Genomic DNA, 19,100 nt, shown 5'->3' with positions numbered 1-19,100 from the left:
AAAAAAAAAATTCTTAGCAAACTAGAAATGAAAAGAAACTTCCTAAATCTCATACAGGGCATCTATGAAAAATATAACAACTAGCACTATACTTAATTGTAAAACTCTTTCCCTAAAGATTGTGACAAGGAAAGGATGTCTGCTGTCAGTAGACACCCTCTATTCAGCATTGTGCCAGAAGTTGTAGCTAGTGCCATAAGAAAAAGAAATACACAGCATATGGACTGGAAAGGAAAACTGTGTGTAGATCACATTATTGTGTACATGGAAAGCCCCATGTAATCTACAAAACAATAGTACTAAGATAAGTAAATTTAGCAAGATTACAGAATACAAGGCCAGTAGAAAAAAAAACCAATTATTTTTATATTAGCAATGAACAGTTAGAAAACGAAAATTTTAAACCTGTTTATATTAATGCCACAATAAATATGTAGTAATAAGTCTGTTATAAGAAATAAATGGAGAGAGATACCACATTTTATGGATTGAAAGACTAAGAATTGTTAAGATGCCCATTCTCCCCAAATTGGTTTTTAATTTAATGTAGTCCCTATCACTATTATGGCAAGTTTGGATTTCTTTGTTGTTGTTGAAAAAAATAGGCAAACTGATTCTAAAATTTATATGGAAAAGCAGAGGCCCTGAACAAGTCAAAACACTCTTGAAAACAGAAAAAGTTAGAGGTTTCATAACACCTGATTTCAGGGTTCTGTATAAGCCACAATAATCAAGTGGTACTGTGGTACTGGCTTAGGGATAGACAAATAGATCAGTAGAACAGAACAGAGTTCAGAAGTAGACCCACATGTATGTGGTCAGTTGATTTTTTTGACCAGGATGCCAAGTCCAGTGGGGAATTGGTAAGTCTTTTTAACAAATGATACTGATATCTCAACCCCTGTCTCACACAAAAACTGATTTAAGATGGACCTAAATATAATATCTAAAACAGTAAAGCTTCAAGAAGAAAACATCTTTACAACCTTGGGATAGACAGAGATTTCTTGGACATGACAAAGGCAGTAACCATAAAAGAACCATAAAAAAAGAACCATAAAAGAAAAAACATGGGGGCACCTGGGTAGGAAGTCGGTTAGGTGTCTGACTCATGATCTGGGGGTTGTGAGATTGAGCCCTGCTTTGGGCTCTGCACTGGGCATGGAGCCTGCCCATTGGGATTCTCTCTCCCTATCCCTCTTCCCCTTCCCTCCTTCCCCCCACCCTGCCACGTGCAGTCTCTCTCAAATAAATAAATAAATCTTAAAAAAATCCTGATAAGTTGGGATTTCAACAGAAGTAAAATTTCATAAAAGACATTAGAAAAATAGAAAAGCAACAGACTAAATAATACTTGTAATAGATATATATGACAGAGGACTAATACCCAGAATATTTAAAAAACAAACACAGATTTTAAATTCTTCCTTTTGTTCCCTTTTTCCTAACTCTTGCTTAGATAATTCCTCTAGGATATTTGTCCAGTTTCTGGCCTTCAAAAGACCACTCGTCAGGGCTTACAAATATTAATGTGATTGATACCTGAAGTTTTAAAGGCTGGAAGCACAGGTATAAAATACATCCTGAGGAATCAGTGGTATCAACCACTTAGGTCTTACAAAGTGCTAAGTAATTCCATTGAGATTCTACTCATTGGTCTATTCTCTTCCTTTAATATACCTATTTTCCAGCATCCTCATTCAAGATAAAGATGAATAGTTCTCCCAAATTAAATACCGTAGTTCTAAATATTCTCAATTTCAGTTAACCTGTTGTTTGTTCACAATACATACTTTAATAAATTTTAAAAATAAAATAATTCCAAGACTTGGTCCAGTATTTTGTAAAGCAGTCCAGTAGAAAAATCAGCATATTCTTTAATCTAAATGTAGTGTTCTTGCTACTATTTGGTGAATAGACTTAGGCAGCACATGTGCAGAGACATACAGTGGCTAATAAATGGTATGTTATTTTTCTCTAATATGCTTAGCCAGCTAATTTGCTTCTATTTTTCTTTTACAGTTTCAGCTCCTAGCTTCAGCTCTATTCAAATCTGGTTCAGATTTTACAGCTCTAGGTAAGTATTCCAGTGTAGTTTATCCAGCTTAGATGCCCTAGCTTTGGGGAATTGGGTTTTGGTTTCTTTTAAATGAAACATCAGGTGAGATGTTCATCTAAACAAATGGAGCAAGTTTCAAGGTAGCATGCAAAACTTCTAATAACCTGCTACAGAGTTATTTTCCATGCATCAGTCACCAGTTCATGGGTTAGTTTGCAGTTCCTATTACACCAGTTGCTAGGTTATTAGGCAAACATGGCAGTAGAAGCATGATCAAAATAAATTAACTTGTATAACATTGTTTTGGAATGTAGGCTGTGAATTACTGGTACAGTTACTATGAGATAACACTTCTTGTTTGAATGATTTTTTCTCTGTTTGTTCTTTGTGGAGTTGTGTCGGATCAACAGATTGGTGATGGGGTAGGCAGTGAAAAAATGTTTTGAGCTCTGAGAAAATGCATTATCTCTTTCCTGAAAATGGGAATTTTTGTGTGCTGTTATCTTAATTGTTTAAGATAGATTCTACTTGAAACTCTGGTGTTTCTCAGACACCCCAGACAGGGGCATCAGTCTTCATTTAGAAATACTCTCATTTGGTATTAATGAATTATTAAAGTAAGCTAGACTGTAGTGAAGTGGGGAATTCGTAGAAGTGCCACAACCCAGAGCTTCATTCAGGTCAATTTTTAAGAATCTTTTCATTAGGATAAGTCATTATGATAGCTTTACTTTTTCAACAAGATTGTAGGCTTTTGAAGTGTGGGAATTTCCAGCTTTCCTCTTGTCATTATAAAATACAGTCACACTGTGAATGCTTATTAATTCCATTGATGCCAGTGCTATTATTGTTTGCCTTAACATTGAGCAGTAATACTGAAATTTTCCAGGATATGTAATACAGATACTACTCTTTATCTCTGGAATAAAATAACATTTTGGAATATCAATTTAATTTCCTCATTGTTTGTCCTTTTGCCTCCTAAAGGTGAACCATACCTCAAAGGAAAAAACAGAGCATATATAATTCTGGTGTTTTTCAGTGAGATGGGAAAGAATAGGAATTTTCCTTGGGGTCTTGCCCTTTCTTGTTCCATAACCAGTAATTGAGGCTTCTCCACTGATCTAGGCAACTCTAGTTCTGAGTTCTAATTCCAGAATACATAGGATTCCACAGGGCAGGACTGAGCAGACTGCCGTAAAACATAGGTTCTCTGATAATTAAGATAATCATTTACCACGGTTCCATACATATAAATGTCTTGAGGCTAATAGAGATCTTAACCTTGTGATGGAGAACGTAGGCATAAGCATTATTTTAGAAAGTCCATACCCTTGTGAATTTCGTCATTTGAAACAGAGATTTCGTGATACATGAATTAGGAGCCTGGCACATAGATACTTTGAATAAACATGTGCCTTGTTATGTATGGATACCACAGCCCAGAGCCATTATTTTTATTTTATTGGTGGGCAGCACTAAAATGTCTCTGGCTGACTTATATGTAGCCTTTATTTATCTATTTATTTTTTAAAGATTTTATTTATTTATTTGACAGACAGCGAGAGAGGGAACACAAGCAGGGGGAGTGGGAGAGGGAGAAGCAGGCTTCCCGCTGAGCAGAGAGCGGGATGTGGGGCTTGATCCCAGGACTCTGGGATCATGACCTGAGCCGAAGGCAGACGCTTAACAACTGAGCCACTGAGGCGCCCCATATGTAGCCTTTAGAACAAGAATTTCTTGGCAGTAACTTAAATACGTTAGTCTGGTGTCAGCAGATATTTTACCTTTAACTTAACTCCTTTCTTCAGTCTCTGCCCTATTCACTGCCAGCTAATATATTTTATCAGGAACAGTTTGTCTTACTTGGGTTCCAAGCAAACCTCAGATAACACTGAGGACAATACAAACAATAGAAAAAAATACAAAAAGAAAATTCCTATGGGTTTTTATTTCCTACCTTCTCTGAAGGGAGGCAGTATCTTTAGTAGTTAAGAGTTGAGAATGTAGGAGAGCGGTTAAGAGTCAGAATCTAGGTTCAGATATCAGCTTTGCCACTTGCTAATTTCAAAAGTGACCTTGAGCAAGTCACCTTTTTTTTTTTTTTAAGATTTTATTTATTTATTTGAGAGAGAGAGACACAGCAAGAGAGGGAACACAAGCAGGGGGAGTGGGAGAGGGAGAAGCAGGCTTCCTGCCGAGCAGGGAGCCTGATTCAGGGCTCGATCCCAGGACCCCGGGACCATGATCTGAGCCGAAGGCAGACGCTTAACGACTGAGCCACCCAGGCACCCCAAGCAAGTCACCTTTCTAATAATTTCTCTATCTCTATAAGATGGAGGTAATAAGAGTACTTACCTCAAGTTGAGAGAATTAAATGAAATAATTATGGAAAACAGCACAATAAAACAGTACGTGTTGCTCAGTGCAGAGCCTGCTTCTTCCTCTGACTGATGCTCCCCCTGCTTGTGTGTGCATTCTCTCTCTCTCTCTCTCTCTCTGACAGATAAATAAAATCTTTAAAAAAAAAAAAAAAAGAATGAAATGTGGTCATATATAAAGTACCTAGCACAGAGTAGGAACTCAGTGTTTCCCTCCCTCTTACATCATTTAATCTCATGAAAATGTGTTTACTTCATTTGATATTACTTCATTAGGATACATAGGTACTTCATTAGTAATATATTAGTAATACATAGGTATTACTTCATTAGAGTATTACCACAGAATCAGTATCTTCTCTTAAAAATAAAACCTATTATGGGGCGCCTGGGTGGCTCAGTCGTTAAGCGTCTGCCTTCGGCTCAGGTCATGATCCCAGGGTCCTGGGATCGAGCCCCGCATCGGGCTCCCTGCTCGGCGGGAAGCCTGCTTCTCCCTCTCCCACTCCCCCTGCTTGTGTTCCCTCTCTCGCTGTGTCTCTCTCTGTCAAATAAATAAATAAAATCTTTAAAAAAATAAATAAATAAATAAAACCTATTATGACATTTTTATGATTATAGAAAGTAAATAAAACAAGGGGAAAACCCTAAAGTTGACTACAGACAGTTGGTAATATTACCACACAATAGGGGGAAAAAAAAGAAAAACCTTTTCAGTACAATGCTACAGTGCTTAGACTATACTCTTGGTGAGATATAATCTAAAGACAAAGCAAAGAAATCTTGGCTTTTTGTTGGTAGTGGTATGGATATAGTAATTCTGGAACATGTTTTGTATGTATTTTACATTGAACAAATGAGTAAATATGATGATGTTCTAGAGAGTCAGTTTTCCTAGTGGGAAAAAGGAGATACTGTAAATAGGGAATAGGATTAAGGAGAGGAAGAATCCTGTAGAGTTCTAAAAAAATGGGAATCATCAATAAAATCACAAACTCATAATTTTGCTTTAAAAACAGCTGTGTATATAATATGTGTGCACATATGTGTACAGGCCTAGAAACACCACCACCCTTGGCAATTAACACAACTGATCTTTAATTCTAAATGTCAACTCACCACTAAAAGGAATTAGGGCTCCTTGAAAAAAATGGCTGATTCCAGAGCTGTGTAAAGATGAGCTTGGATATCTTGCTCTGCCAGGAAGTAAGGAAGTGCTCAAAAATTAATGGGAACATTAAAAAAGACACAAACGGGGCGCCTGGGTGGCTCGGTCTGTTAAGCGGCTGCCTTCGGCTCAGGTCATAATCCCAGGGTCCTGGGATCGAGCCCCACATTGGGCTCCCCGCTCAGCGGGAAGCCTGCTTCTCCCTCTCCCACTCCCCCTACTTGTGTTCCCTCTCTCCTGTCTCTCTCTCTGTCAGATAAATAAATAAAATCTTTAAAAAAAAAATTTTTTTTTTAATAAAAAAAATAAAAATAAAAAAGAGAAACGAGCTCAAAAGAGCTCTTGCTGGCCAAAACTGGGACAATATGAGTATTAAAATGAATAATGACAGTAATAAATATGATATATTGAACAAGAAAAGGATCCATGAGTACATACTCATGCAAACAAATAAAATGGAGGAAAAGCTCTTCATAATTAGTGTCAGTCAACAAATTCAGAAGGAATTGTAGAGTTAGGAAAACACCATTGGTGTTTTGTTTTAGCAAGATATAATTGTTTTAAGCAAGAATCATCAGTGAAGGCTAATATCATTGGGTTCAGGTCTGTCGGGGAATAGGATATTCACACAGTCTCAAATTGTCTTCTTGTCAATATTTTACTACTTGCTGGAGGTGCCTGAGTGACTCAGTCTATGGAGCGCCTGACTCTTGATCACAGGTCTTGATCTCAAGGTTGTGAGTTAGAGCCACGTGTTAGGCGAGGAGCCTACTTAAAAAAAAATTTTTTTAAATAAAATATTTTACTAATTGCAGTGGTAGAAAACAACACCTTCACATTAGAGAAATCTGGCCATACCAGCTTAATCAGGTGATCACAGTTAACATTGGGACAAATGGATAACATGTGCCTCCCGACATGATGCAGTGGGAAGCACACAGTATCACTTTTGTAGTATTCTTGCCAGAACTGCATAAATTCAATCTGATTACAAGGAAGCAGTCAGACAACTCAAATTCAACACATTCTGCAACTCCGTAACTGCTCTGAACTTGTCAAGGATATCAGTATCATAAGAAACAGAGGCTGAGGAACTATTCCAGGCCAAAGAAAACTAAATACAGTGTTTGATACTGGATTGAGTTTTAGATGAGTAGGGAAAATGACTATAAAAAAGATTATTGGGACAAAAATGTTAAGTTTCCTAAATTTAATATATAGTGGTTATTTAAGTGATGTTCTTAGGTGAAATGAACTCAAGTATTTAGGGGTGAAAATGTCTACAATTTACTCCCAAATCATTCTACAAAAAAAGTATGTATGGGGTACAAACAGAGAGAAAAAGAGAGAGAGAATGAGAACACGTGTGCCAAAATGTTAACAACTGAGTAATCTAGGTAAGGGTATATGAATGAGTTTTTGAGGTACTATTCTTGAAACTTTTCTAGGGGTTTGAATTTTTTCAAAATTTTAGAAAACTCTGAGAAGCATAAAATAGAAAAAAAAAATCTCATTATTCAGAGATAACCTTTGTTTACATTTTGGAGTATTTCCTTCCATTCATTTCCATGATAGTTCTTAATTAAATCTTAAGCTCCAAAGAAGTAAACATTTGCCCTCAAACTTAAAATAATAGTAAAAAAAATTTTTTAATAAAAAGGAATGTACCTTTCTTGAGGCATTGTTTATTTTCCTTCCAGGAAACTGGTATCCTTGGCAATGTTCTGTTCTGTTCATGTTCTTTACAAGAGTAAAAAACAGAGTGTACCTAAAACTGTATTGTAAGTTGAATGAAAATTGGTCCAATTTGAAATAATTTTCACTGAGTATCATGGCATATATAACTTTCTGGCACTATTTCTGTGTTTTATGGTACTCAGTAGGGCTCTCATGTCTCAGCCATTTCACGAATGGGGAAATCAGAACACTACTTTATTTTATCATTTTCCTACTTCATACGTACATAAGAAATTTGAAGAAGCTTAAAACAATATACAAGCTGAGGAAAGGAAGGAAGCATCTCACTGAATATTCCTTTGGCTGGAATAAACTTGAAAATTAAGTGTTTACTAGAAGTTAAATGGGGGAAATATCCTTTAGTTCCATGGTCCCCACCTTTTAAGAATGTCATCCACTTTCTAATGTTTATCTGGATAAAAGTAGTTCGTTGCTCTCTCTCTCACATGACGTGTGCCTGGCCGAGAGCCTGGTGCATAGTACCGTGAATGTATGGCATTTACTATGTGCCAGGGATTGTTCCATGTTACTGTACCTGTATTTCTTTCACTCAGTTCTCTGAGACTACTTCCAGCTCTCAGGACCTTAATGATTTTAGACCACCTTCTAAAGAAAGTGATTTTAGTATATTTTTTGTTTTGATTTTATTGTATTTTTTTAAGATTGATTTATGAGAGAGAGAGTGGGGGAGGGGCAGAGGGAGAGGGACAAGCGGACTTTGTGCTGAGCACTGAGCTCAACGCAGGGCTCGATCCCAGGACCCTGAGACCATGACCTGAGCCAAAACCAAGAGTTGGATGTTTAACCGACTGAGCCATCCAGGCGCCCCGATTTTATTGTATTTTTATTATAAAAAAAAAAAGTTTAGCGGGTCAGAAGCATTATAAAGTCAGAAAGAGAGGAGTGAAAATGCCTCAGTGGACTAGAAGAGGAAAATGCTTGTAAGGAAAAGAAGAGAAATCGCTATTAGTTACTAAGGTGCCAGTCATTAGAACAGGTGCTTCTCACATAATTGCATTTAATATGCACAGTAACGCCACGAAGTAAACAAGATTAACACAAATTTACAGCTGTGGAAACAGTAACAGAAAGGCTGATTCACTTACCTAAGATCACCCCACTGGCAGGTAGTAAAACTGGGTTCAAGACCCATGTCTGTCTCATTTTAAAATCAGATTTGGGTTTGGTTTTTCCATTATACATTGCTGCTTTTCTCAACTGGCTTCTCTGTTACATGTTTTAGGCACAATGGATGAGTTTCTTTGTATTTCTCCTTTACCAGGCTTTTCTGACGTGGATCACACCTATGCTCAAAGAACTCAGCTCTTTGACACCTTAGTAAATTTCTTTCCTGACAGCATGACTCCCCCTAAAGGCAACCTGGTAGATCTCATCATGCTGTAACTGGAGAGCCGCTGGACAGCAATGCAGAACAGGAGTCTGCGTTCAGTATTTTGGAGTGCAACTCTGTTGACCGACAATTAGGCTGCCGTGATCGAGGACTGCACCAGAATTTTGAAGGGATCTTTACTGTCACAAGTTTTAACCCTCTTCCTTCATCCCCCACCTCAGCCCCTTTCTCCTCATCCTGTTCCTGAATTAGGTTAATAAAGTGAAATTGGTATTATTTCCATTTAAATATATATATTTTTTTCTTACTTTAACTTTTAAGAACGAATGAATATAAAAGAAGAAATAATCAGGCAGTTTACCCTTTTCTGATTTTTATTTCATTTTTATAAAATTGGGGCAAATAAGCACTATTAGCAGACTCAGTGCTAGAAAGAAGAATGGGGTTTTGTTGTTGGCTGGTTTGGCCTCGCCCCTTTCTCCTCCTTTCCCATTTCACTTTGCCTCACATCACACAACTGCTTGTAAGTGGTGTCACTTGTTTACCTCTTCACTTCATTCTTAAAAGTATATAGTTCTGTAGGGCAAATGATGTATGTTAAAGTGATATATGTGTCTCTGTTGACTAGAGTCTTGTATTACATTAAACAGTAGGAGGAACAGAGGGCTCAAATTTATGCTCCTTGTCATAAAACTAAAAAATGAAACCCAAGATTGATCCAGGTACTGAGATTGGTATATAGTATTTCTATAATGATATATTTTGTAGTGGATATTACAATAGCTTTGAGTCACAGAAACCTTAAACTGAGGAGAATATAGTTCAGAACCTTTAAGAGCCAATATAAACATGACCAGCAAGATGATTCTAGTAGTGATTAATATGTTCATTGATGTCTTTGTAGCAAAGTTTGGAAGAAGATGACTCTTTGCTCTGTTAGAGCTGTGATTCCATTTCTCCTTTGTGCTCTTTGTAGCATTTTCACTTGGGAGGGTGGGTTTCCAGAGCTATGCTTCTGTTTCTTTCCATATACATTAGCTCCCTGCATCTGCTTCTGTATACTGCTATCTTAAAGAATAATGGTTTGTAGTTGTCCTATGGAATACAGCTGACAGGCATTTCACAAAGCACACAGGCTTTGAAGTGAAGAAAAAGAAAATAATGGTGCAGGTGTTTTTTTCATTAAAAGAAAGGCAGATAGGCTTTCCCACTGTTCCATTTTTTTTTTGTGGGGGATGGAGGTATATATCATTCCATGAGGTGCTGTGGGGTGCAGTATAGGAAGCCCAAACCTGGCCAGTGCTTGCATTTACTCAAAAAGTGTGCTGCATGCAACTGACACCCACCATGCCTAAAACAGACGAAGTAAATAAATGTCCATCAGTCCAGTAGCTCTGAAAAGTGAAGGACTTTGGGGAATTGAGTATGTCCCTGAGTAGCAAGATTAGGCTTCACCAAAGAGAAGACTTTGACTTGCACTTTTCTTGAAAAGTCTCATGTATGGGAATGAGACTGAGATCCCTCTTCACTCTGTCTTTATTGCTTGGCTTCACTGCTTTTGGGAATGGACAGAAATCTATTTTTCCTAGTTCCAGACTTGAATCTTGGGCTCCTTAGCTTTCCAAGCATCCCAAAGCTATCCATAGTGATTTATTAAACAATTAGATTTGTATCTTACCTTGTGGAAGCTATAGTATGTAATTCACTAAGTACCAAATTGTGCAGCTACAGAATAACCAAGTGATTTTATAGGTGAGCAAATAGAATCTACTTACATTCTCGTACAGCTTCGTAAAATGATAGTCCCCTGACAGTCAAGAAATAAAATAGTATCACTAATACTGTAGCCTATTGCATCTTGTTTTGTGGAAACAAGTACAAAACAAAGAGTTGATAGAGAAGAACTTTATCGATAGAGTTTCTAAATTTAAAAGCTCTAGTTTGCTTGCCGTGAACTCTGGCACTTTAAACACACTAACCAAATGAAAGTCTGCTGCCTCCACCTTTTGTTTCTACAGTGCTTTCTTTGTCACTGTTTTCATGAGTTCCGTAGATTCCATATTTGGAAGAAATGCAGTTCTTGACCTCAGTGATTTTGTTTTTGTTTTTCCCTGACTCTCTACTATTGCTTTTTAACATGAGCTTGTTTTAATTTTATCTTTCCTCACTTTATTGAGATGGAACTTTTGCCCTTTTCATTTCTGAAATTTTTTTCACTAACATGTTTAAATGGGGCTGAATCATAGTGAACCATTCAGTGTTGCCTAAGTGAGATACACTGTTGAGGAGGTTGTTGACTCGGTGGAGTTTGTGCCATGGGGCTCTAAAGGAGCATTGCTGGAAATGATTGCAGGAGAACGTAGGGCTTAATCATAACCATGACCAACATAACACATTGCTCACATTTCACACCAGAACCTGATTTGAAACTTGTTTATATATTTAGTGAGGAGCTACATATATTTCCAAGAATACCAGCGGTGTATTATAATTTAACCTAGTTTAGTATTTAGATACAGTGTTTAGGTAGGCCAAATTATCTGTGCTTTATTCCTTGAAATGCTTTCATTCTAGCTTAGTGAGTCCCAGTTGAAACACCTGGCTGGGATGCTTTAGATGCATTCCGTAGTAGGGCACAGTTTTTACTCAGTTTCATTATCTCTTGCTTCAGCTTCATTCCCATTTCTCTCTTTCACAGGGGAATGCATTATTCCAGAAAGTAAACTAGATCTCTAACATTATTTTCAGCACTTGTACTTGATGAGAAATTATCTGATTTGAAAGATACTTCTAAAATGCATTTGTATGCTGTGGAATAACAGAGACCTCATGTGGCCAGTTTGACTAATTCAAATAATCTAAATCTCCTTCAAGCAAAGGAATCCAGACTTGGGTGCCTGACTCAGTGCTCAAGCTGACAGTTTTAGCTTTTCACGAGATTATCTTTTCAGACCTGGTTTTCATTGATGCTAAAACTGACCTATGTCTAATAAGTAGAAACTGATAGAAAACACTAGAAAGTTAATTTACTGGGTTTATCACAGAAAGGCTTGTTGGGTTTAGAGCACAGTGATTTAAGATTATAAAATTGCATTCTTGGGTGAAATATGTATTTTGAATATAAATGGTTCCCAGCTTATCCTTCCAGCGGATCTCTTCACATCTGCCTTAAAAGTGCTATTTAGAGATACATTAACAGAATTTCATGTAATAAAAAAGTTTGAAAATCTAACCTACAAACAAAAACTGCATTGAGAATGATGTTCAGTGAATCCAAAAGCACGTAGGAACATGTTCCTGATTTTATTCTCTGAATTATATTCAGTTTCATGGTTATAACATGAAGAAGTCATAATTATTCTTAACACCATATGGAATTCATTTGGTAATTATGGGTCATTTACTTATTTCCTGAGTGAATGTTATGTTAACTCTTTAGGTGGTTGAATGTTACCTGGCAGTTGGGAATTATGGTTTGAAGTGATTTGTATGGGAGGTGTGTACTCTAAACAAAGTCATCTAGCTATTAAAAGCATAGCCTTCATAACCCTTCTTTTCTTAAAAATCCATGATCGTCTGCAGTTTCATCCTTTTACATAAATTCTGGCCTGAGTTTTTACTAAGTTGCAAGTTCTTAAAATTGTCCTTGATCTGGGATTGCATGCTTCCTCAGAAAAAGTTTATAGTTATTGGAGAGTGTCCTATAGGGTCTGCATATGACAATACTTGTAGATTAGATCTTTGGGCTCTTTCACTCAAAGGTTTTTGTATTTCTTATTAGTCAAATAACATTATTCTTCTGTGATTTTTGACTGTAGCTTATATCTCCCTGTGATTTGTATCAATGCTGAAATGATTTGACTATCCAAAATTTCTAGTGTAGAAGTATTTCAGTTGAAGGTGGACGTTTCCAAGTTTGTTGAAACAGTTCATTAGGAGCCAACTAGATCAGCTGATGATGTTGCCATTGTTTGTTTTGGCAGGAGGACTCATTACAATTTATTGATTTCTTCACCAGATGCTTTTTTTCCTGGAAAAAAATACGCTATCTTAGAGATTTTATTTTACATAATTTCTTAACCTTGATTTCCTCCTGCCGACCAAATAGTGTGAATTTTACATCCATTATTTCCTTAGCTGACCTGACTTTATTCTTGGCTTTTTCAGCCCTAGATTCCCTAGGTTTTCTTTGGCATTGCTTATGAGTATTGTACCACTTAAGAGAAAAGGTCAAAATCATTTTGAGGCAAACATGTTCTTTTATCCTTGTTTATGACAACAGAATAGTGAAATTTAAAATTGTCCGTTATGAAAGAATTAACAATGTTGAGACATTTTCATTTGGAGGATAGTAACATGGCTCTTGGCGGCCTTAATGGAGGAGCCAGCGTTGGCTTCGTTTCCTGACACTAGGAAGCATAGTCCTAAAACTGATGATCACGTACAGGTTTCCTAGCAGAGCTCATGGAATTCAGCACATCACCAGATTTCCATTTGCCTGTTGTCTTTTCTTTATATTTTTTAGCCTTTTTTCCCTCTATTCCTACTAGCTCTGAGTAGCATTGATGTTCTGCTGAAGTTGGAATCTGTGTTAAAAATTGACTTTCAATTTCTGATGTAATTGTTTATTAGGAATAGCTTTGATTGCTATGAAATGATTGGTATTTGTTCATTTTTAAAATTATCACTGATAATCCTGAAATAATTCACCTTCCTTTTTATCTGCGGCTCAGACAGTTTCAATGAACTATTAAACATTTGTGTGCAGCATCCTATTTTGCCTGTCTATATGGCATTTTCACTTGGAGGAATGGAACCCCAGGAACAGGGCTAGAGGAGAATGCGGATATGTTAGAGAAAGGAAAATAGGAGCTTTTTGCTCATGGATGAGAAGGTCCACAAATCAAAATGAAAAAGAAAGCTCTCCATTTTGGACCCTAAATTCATTTTGCTAATGCAGTGCTGTGAAGATGACTCTCAAAAGGAATCACAGCTCATTCTGTGTCGTCTTTGGAAAGCAGCATTCCTGGTTAGTTTCTTTTCTCATCTTCTCCCAAAGAGCTGTTAGAGGTCTTGGAACGGAAAACCCACTGTGATCGGCTCAAGATTTTAAACTAGCTGAGCAGTTTCTTGAGAAGGATCCAGTGGGAAAACCAGCAATAAAACATTCTGACATGCAGTTTTGGGGCTCCCATGGGACTTGCTTTTTCATCAAGTTGAAGCTCTTGCCACAGCACAAGCTCTGTACCATCTGGGATGCTAGCATTCACAGCACTTAGTGTGGTTATCTGAGCTGTCTGCCACACCAATACCAGCCTGAAGAGATCATCATTCTTCAGTTTCACCCAGTGCTTAATGACTGCCAGATTAATTGGCAGGAAGGAAAAGTACTATGTGATACACTGAACAGGCCTGTGTGCATGATTATGGAGTTGCTCAAGTAGCCGGTTTTGAGCTTTATTTCTCTCTTTTGCTAACAAATCTCAAGAAAGAAAGCCTTTGTTACAGCTTAGCCAGTGTCATTTGGTTGGGGTTTATTTTCTAGCCTTTTAAAATAGGAAGAAAATTGTCATTTCATGTTTAACTTACAACCCATACAGAATTACACTGGCATCAATTGTTTTCTGTACTTTAATTATGCACAATCCCATGGGTCACTGTTTATCTACTTTGCCAAGAAATCCATGAGTTCTGGCATTAGAAGTATTTAATAATTTTGGAGGTGCCTGGGTGGCTCAGTCAGTTGAGCTTAGGTCTTGATCTTGGGGTTGTGAGTTCAAGCCCCACGTTGGGCTCCATGCTGGGCCTGGAGCCTACTTTAAAAAAAAAAAAAAGTATGGAATGCCTGGGTGGCTCAGTAGGTTAAAACTTCTGCCTTTGGCTCAGGTCATGATCCCAGAGTCCTGGGATCATGCATTGGGCTCCTTGCTCAGCGGGGAGCCTGCTTCTCCCTCTGCCTGCCACTCCCCCTGTTTGTGCTCTCTCTCTGACAGATAAATAAAATCTTTTCTTTTTAGGGGCGCCTGGGTGGCTCAGTCATTAAGCGTCTGCCTTCGGCTCAGGTCATGATCCCAGGGTCCTGGGATTGAGCCCCACATCATCAGGCTCCCTGCTCAGCGGGAAGCCTGCTTCTCCCTCTCCCACTCCCCCTGCTTGTGTTCCCGCTCTTGCTGTGTCTCTCTCTGTCAAATAAATAAAATCTTTCAAAATTTTTTAATTTAATTTAAAAAGTATTTAATAAATTTGGTTTATTCTATAGGTCTCCTTCATGTCTGGAAAGTGATTTAATTAGAGAAGGTATCTAGAATAAGTCCAATTCCATTGCAGCTGGCAGAGCTTTATAAATTCCTTTTGCAACAAAGAGAGGATCTTACACCATCAGGGCCGTGCCATTAGATGTCTGCTAGTGACCGTTTTAGCGTCTTGCCTTGTAGTTGCTGTGTTTACCTTCTTGTGATGAAAGGGGAGGAAGCTGAGGACAGAGATGCATGGCTTTACCTTTTTTCAGTTGCCTACGTTGGAAGTCCTAGGATACTCCACCTTTGTAAAGGCTTAGCTCAATGTTACATATACACACTAGCTTTACTTTCGAGAGCACCGAATATAAACTGTTAAGACATACTTAAAGTAAGTGTCTACCTGACCTCAAATCTGATAGCAGGATATCAAACTCCAAAATTTAAATATGAATACTCTTCTGTGGGGAAGATACATGTTTTTAAAAGTTTTATACACTTGGTCTCCTTTTGAGATTTTTTTTTTTCCTCTCCCAGAAAAAATGATTTTGGTGACTGACCAGTTGTAAACTGTTTTCTCCTTCAATTGTAAACTACCCATTTAGAGAAATTAAAGTGGACTTCCTTTCTTTATGCATCACATTTAGCCTGGCCAAGAGATGCTGTAATTTTGTTATTCTTTAAGCCACCTTGCTTTTTTGACTTGTGCAAAATGTCTTTTGAAATGAATAAATTATGTGGTATAGTATTAATTTTCCTTTATGTATAGCCTGCAGCTCAATTGCAAAATTGCAAAATAATGTGATATTTTCCTATGAGCAAATTTCCTTTATGGATATATATATATATATATATATATAATCTGTTTTTAAAGAGATTCCTTCCCTGTCACCACTTCAAACTCTATGTACAGTTGAGTCTGCAGCCTCAGAAAAAGAGTATGGGATAGCTAAGATAAGGACCTTTTTGTCTTGGTCTTAGTAACAAACATTATTCCATCTTTCAAAAATGCCATATTTATACCTAAGCAGCTTGGGAAAGATGTTACCGTTTTTTTTAAGTCAACTCTTTTACTTCTTTTGTAAAGTAGTATTCAGTGGCCAGAAATTAAGATCCCTTCAAATTAGAGATAGATCCTCAAAACTGAAGTTGGACTGGAAATTAGATTGGGAAGAAAGATACAGCTCCATCCATACCCAAGAGTCTATCTTGCCGGGTTTGCTTATTAACACTGTGGACAGCTTCTTCTCTTTGTTAGACTGGAAACATAGTGTTACCGCCGCTGGCTCATCTGAAAGTTGGAGAGTGTTAAATTTCTTTTATGGGACTTTTAATAATAACACTTATTGTTGTTTGTGATATAAAAAATGTTTATCATAGAAATTTAGGAAATTACTAAGTGTAAAGAAGGAAAACCACTATTAATTTACTGATGAGACTTACTCATTTTGTTTTTCCTGACTTTCTTCTGTTACCCCACATCGTAAAGCCCAGAAAAAGTTTAAAAAAAAAAAAAAATGGACGCAGTCATTGTGTTTTACTACAAGTAAGGAAGAGCAAGATGTGAGCGTGCGTCCCTGCCCTTTCTTAGATCCCTTTAAGCACTGCCCCTTCCCAGACTGACAGTCTGAAAATAATTTTCTTGATATGTATCTTTTAAGCCTGAACTGTGGGTATAAAGTATTGCTATAGGGAGCTGCCTTGTTCAGCTTCCTGGAAATATCATCTCTAAAACTCATTTGAATGTTTAAGCCCTTTATGCACCATTTATGCAGCTTTTTATGATGTTTGAAGCATATTCATACCGATGAACAGCTTTCTGTTTCAGTGGACTTTTTAATATGACCATAAGTAAACCCACACCCAAAGAGAATGAGGTACTTTTTTTCAAAGGCCAAACGAAAAGCAGAGAAAAACAAAGCAAAAACAAAACAGATGCACATAAATGTAAATAAGGAATCCTGTAAACAAGAGTTCCCTTACCATGCTTGAACACCTGTCTCTCCAAAAAAATATATTTCTCTGCTCACCAGCTAAGATTCAGTTGTGTTCATATGAGACTCCTTTTCTTAGTGTGTAAAGCAGAAAACTGCAACCTTTCAAGGTTCTGCTCTTTCCTTTTACCCTCCTCTTCTGTGGCAACATGGCTTAGGGCTGTACCCTAAAGGACCTAAATCAGAAATGGAAATCCTGAGGGAACTCTGGAATAACAGGCGTGAGCTAGTTGGAACTTTTAAACAGAAATGCTTTTGGGGCATCAGCTCTCTTCTCACATGATTGGTGTTCCGGGTCATTGTTGGACTGTGTTGGGTGTGTTCTGCAATCTTCCCCACTCCCCTCATGATCCTCTCTGGTTTATCTTATTTTTGCCCAGTCTGTATGGACTTTTTAGGTTTTTCCTTTTCTTTCTTTTTCTCTTTTTTTTTAGTACAAGTAATTTTCTGATCCCAGGTTTGGTGAATGTGTTAACACTGCTTTGTGAATAAATAAACGAGTGATCTGCTGAACGATTGCAATTGTAGAATTATGTTGTATGTAATGTACATATGGAGAAAGAATGTATTTTGTTCATTTTCTTAATAAAAAGTTATATATGTACACTACAAGATGTCTCTTATGTTTGCTGAAACTGCTTTTGAAGTCAACTTTTAAAACGTTTACATACTTTATACTTAGCATTCGTTGTATTTTTCCCCTCAAAAAGGTGAGTTTTATTCAGGCTTCCAAAGGTGGAGAATGATACCCGCTGTAGAAGGGCCCTTTGGTGTTTTTCTTTGAGACAGGGCCGAAATAAAGAAGTTCTGATGGATCTCACAAAATTTCCTGGAGATGTTTCCATTTTTAAAGAACACTGGTAAATTATTTTGTAAAATGGTGTCTTTTATCTACCATTGATGTCCAGCAGTATTTGATCTGTTTTGTAAATTTGGACTGGTTGTTTGCCAGGTTTTCTTTAAGGGGGACATACTTATGTAAGTTAGGAACTAGAAGAAAGTTAATTGTAGAAAAGATAGTAAAGAGAGTTGGAGCTGTTGCAAAGTTTTCAAAAATTCTGGATCCCTGTGTCTAACAAAGGGGACAGAAACTTTAAGGACTGAACCTTTGAAAAAAGAAATACAAAGATCATGGGTTGTTAGGAGGGAGTTGTGTGAGTGTTTCCCAGATGGACTCGACAGGACCTCCTCTTGACCGTTTTCATCTCCTGGTCTCGTTTACATGCTTACTATAAGCTTTGTGATCCTGCATTCTGCAGTGAGTTAGTTGTCAACTGATTTTATTCAAAATGGGGATTATAATGTTTTCTCAATTTATAAATCAGATAATCCCTCTTACTGCATAGCTCTCATTTCTAGAGTGTGCTTTGAACACTCTAGGTGTTCATCAACGGCTCATAAGTAACATTTTTATTTTCAAAACAGGAAAACATGATGTGCAGTGATAAGGTAAGAAATTGGCCTTTCCTTGGTTAATCCTCCAGAGATTTAACTCAAAAGGATCAAAAATGTGGTACACCACCTCCTCCCCCTTGATATATTTTGTCTTCTGGCAGGAAGACAGCAAATAAGCCAAGAGGGCTTTGTGTTCGAACAGTTGGGAAGACACCTGCTCACACGCCAAGTGAGTGTGGAGACCTACAGCGGTTGGAAGGGCTACATGGAGACTCTGCTTACCCAAGGAGATAATCCAGCTCCAGCAGGGAAATGGCTGTGCCCGTATCGACATTCTTAGAGAAGTCAACCACAGAGGCGATGGAAATTGAAAAAGTATTTTCCCTGTTAATGAAGGCAGTATTTTTGGTTTTTACACCACTATGAGTGGAAAGGCAAACTGCTGGCTATCCTGAAGCCTGGGTTAGTCCTGGCTTAGACGTAAATACTGGTTGGTTATGTTTCTTCTTTCCCTTAGCACCAAGATGCCAGATCTTTTGCCGTTTTGGTGTCTTGGCAGAAGAAAAGGAAGAGAAATTCAGCTTTCTGTTGTATAGGGAAAGTGGGACAGTATAACACGATGCCCGAAACGTCCTATCATTCTTGCTCTGAAACTTCTCTCATGTTCACAGGGGACTTCCCCCCACTCTGGGCCCTCACCTCGGAAAAGCAAAGGCAGTTATATCCTTACCAGAAACGTTCTTATTATAGGGAAGAGAGGAAGTCCACTGTCGTTCTAG

At 37.6% G+C, this 19,100-nt stretch overlaps 1 protein-coding gene across 7 annotated transcripts in view; it reads left to right on the top strand.

The window, feature by feature from the left end:
• Positions 1-17,530, top strand: part of MKLN1 (muskelin 1) — a 326,049-nt gene extending 308,519 nt beyond the window's left edge. For all 7 annotated transcript variants that reach the window (XM_054505195.2, XM_054505196.2, XM_064574936.1 and 4 more), the window contains 2 exons: positions 2,023-2,077; positions 8,628-17,530. In XM_054505195.2, the coding sequence (XP_054361170.1) occupies positions 2,023-2,077; positions 8,628-8,749 (177 nt within the window). In that variant the 3' untranslated portion in view covers positions 8,750-17,530. The remainder of the gene's footprint in view (positions 1-2,022; positions 2,078-8,627) is intronic.
• Positions 17,531-19,100: the final 1,570 nt, after the last annotated feature.

Source organism: Mirounga angustirostris, unplaced genomic scaffold (genome assembly GCF_029215605.1).
Source record: "Mirounga angustirostris isolate CCGP_5_RB_7025 unplaced genomic scaffold, mMirAng1.0.hap1 SCAF_12, whole genome shotgun sequence".
Lineage (NCBI taxonomy): Eukaryota > Metazoa > Chordata > Mammalia > Carnivora > Phocidae > Mirounga > Mirounga angustirostris.
Note: the sequence above shows the minus strand (reverse complement) of the source record. Positions and strands in the feature narration are given on the sequence as shown.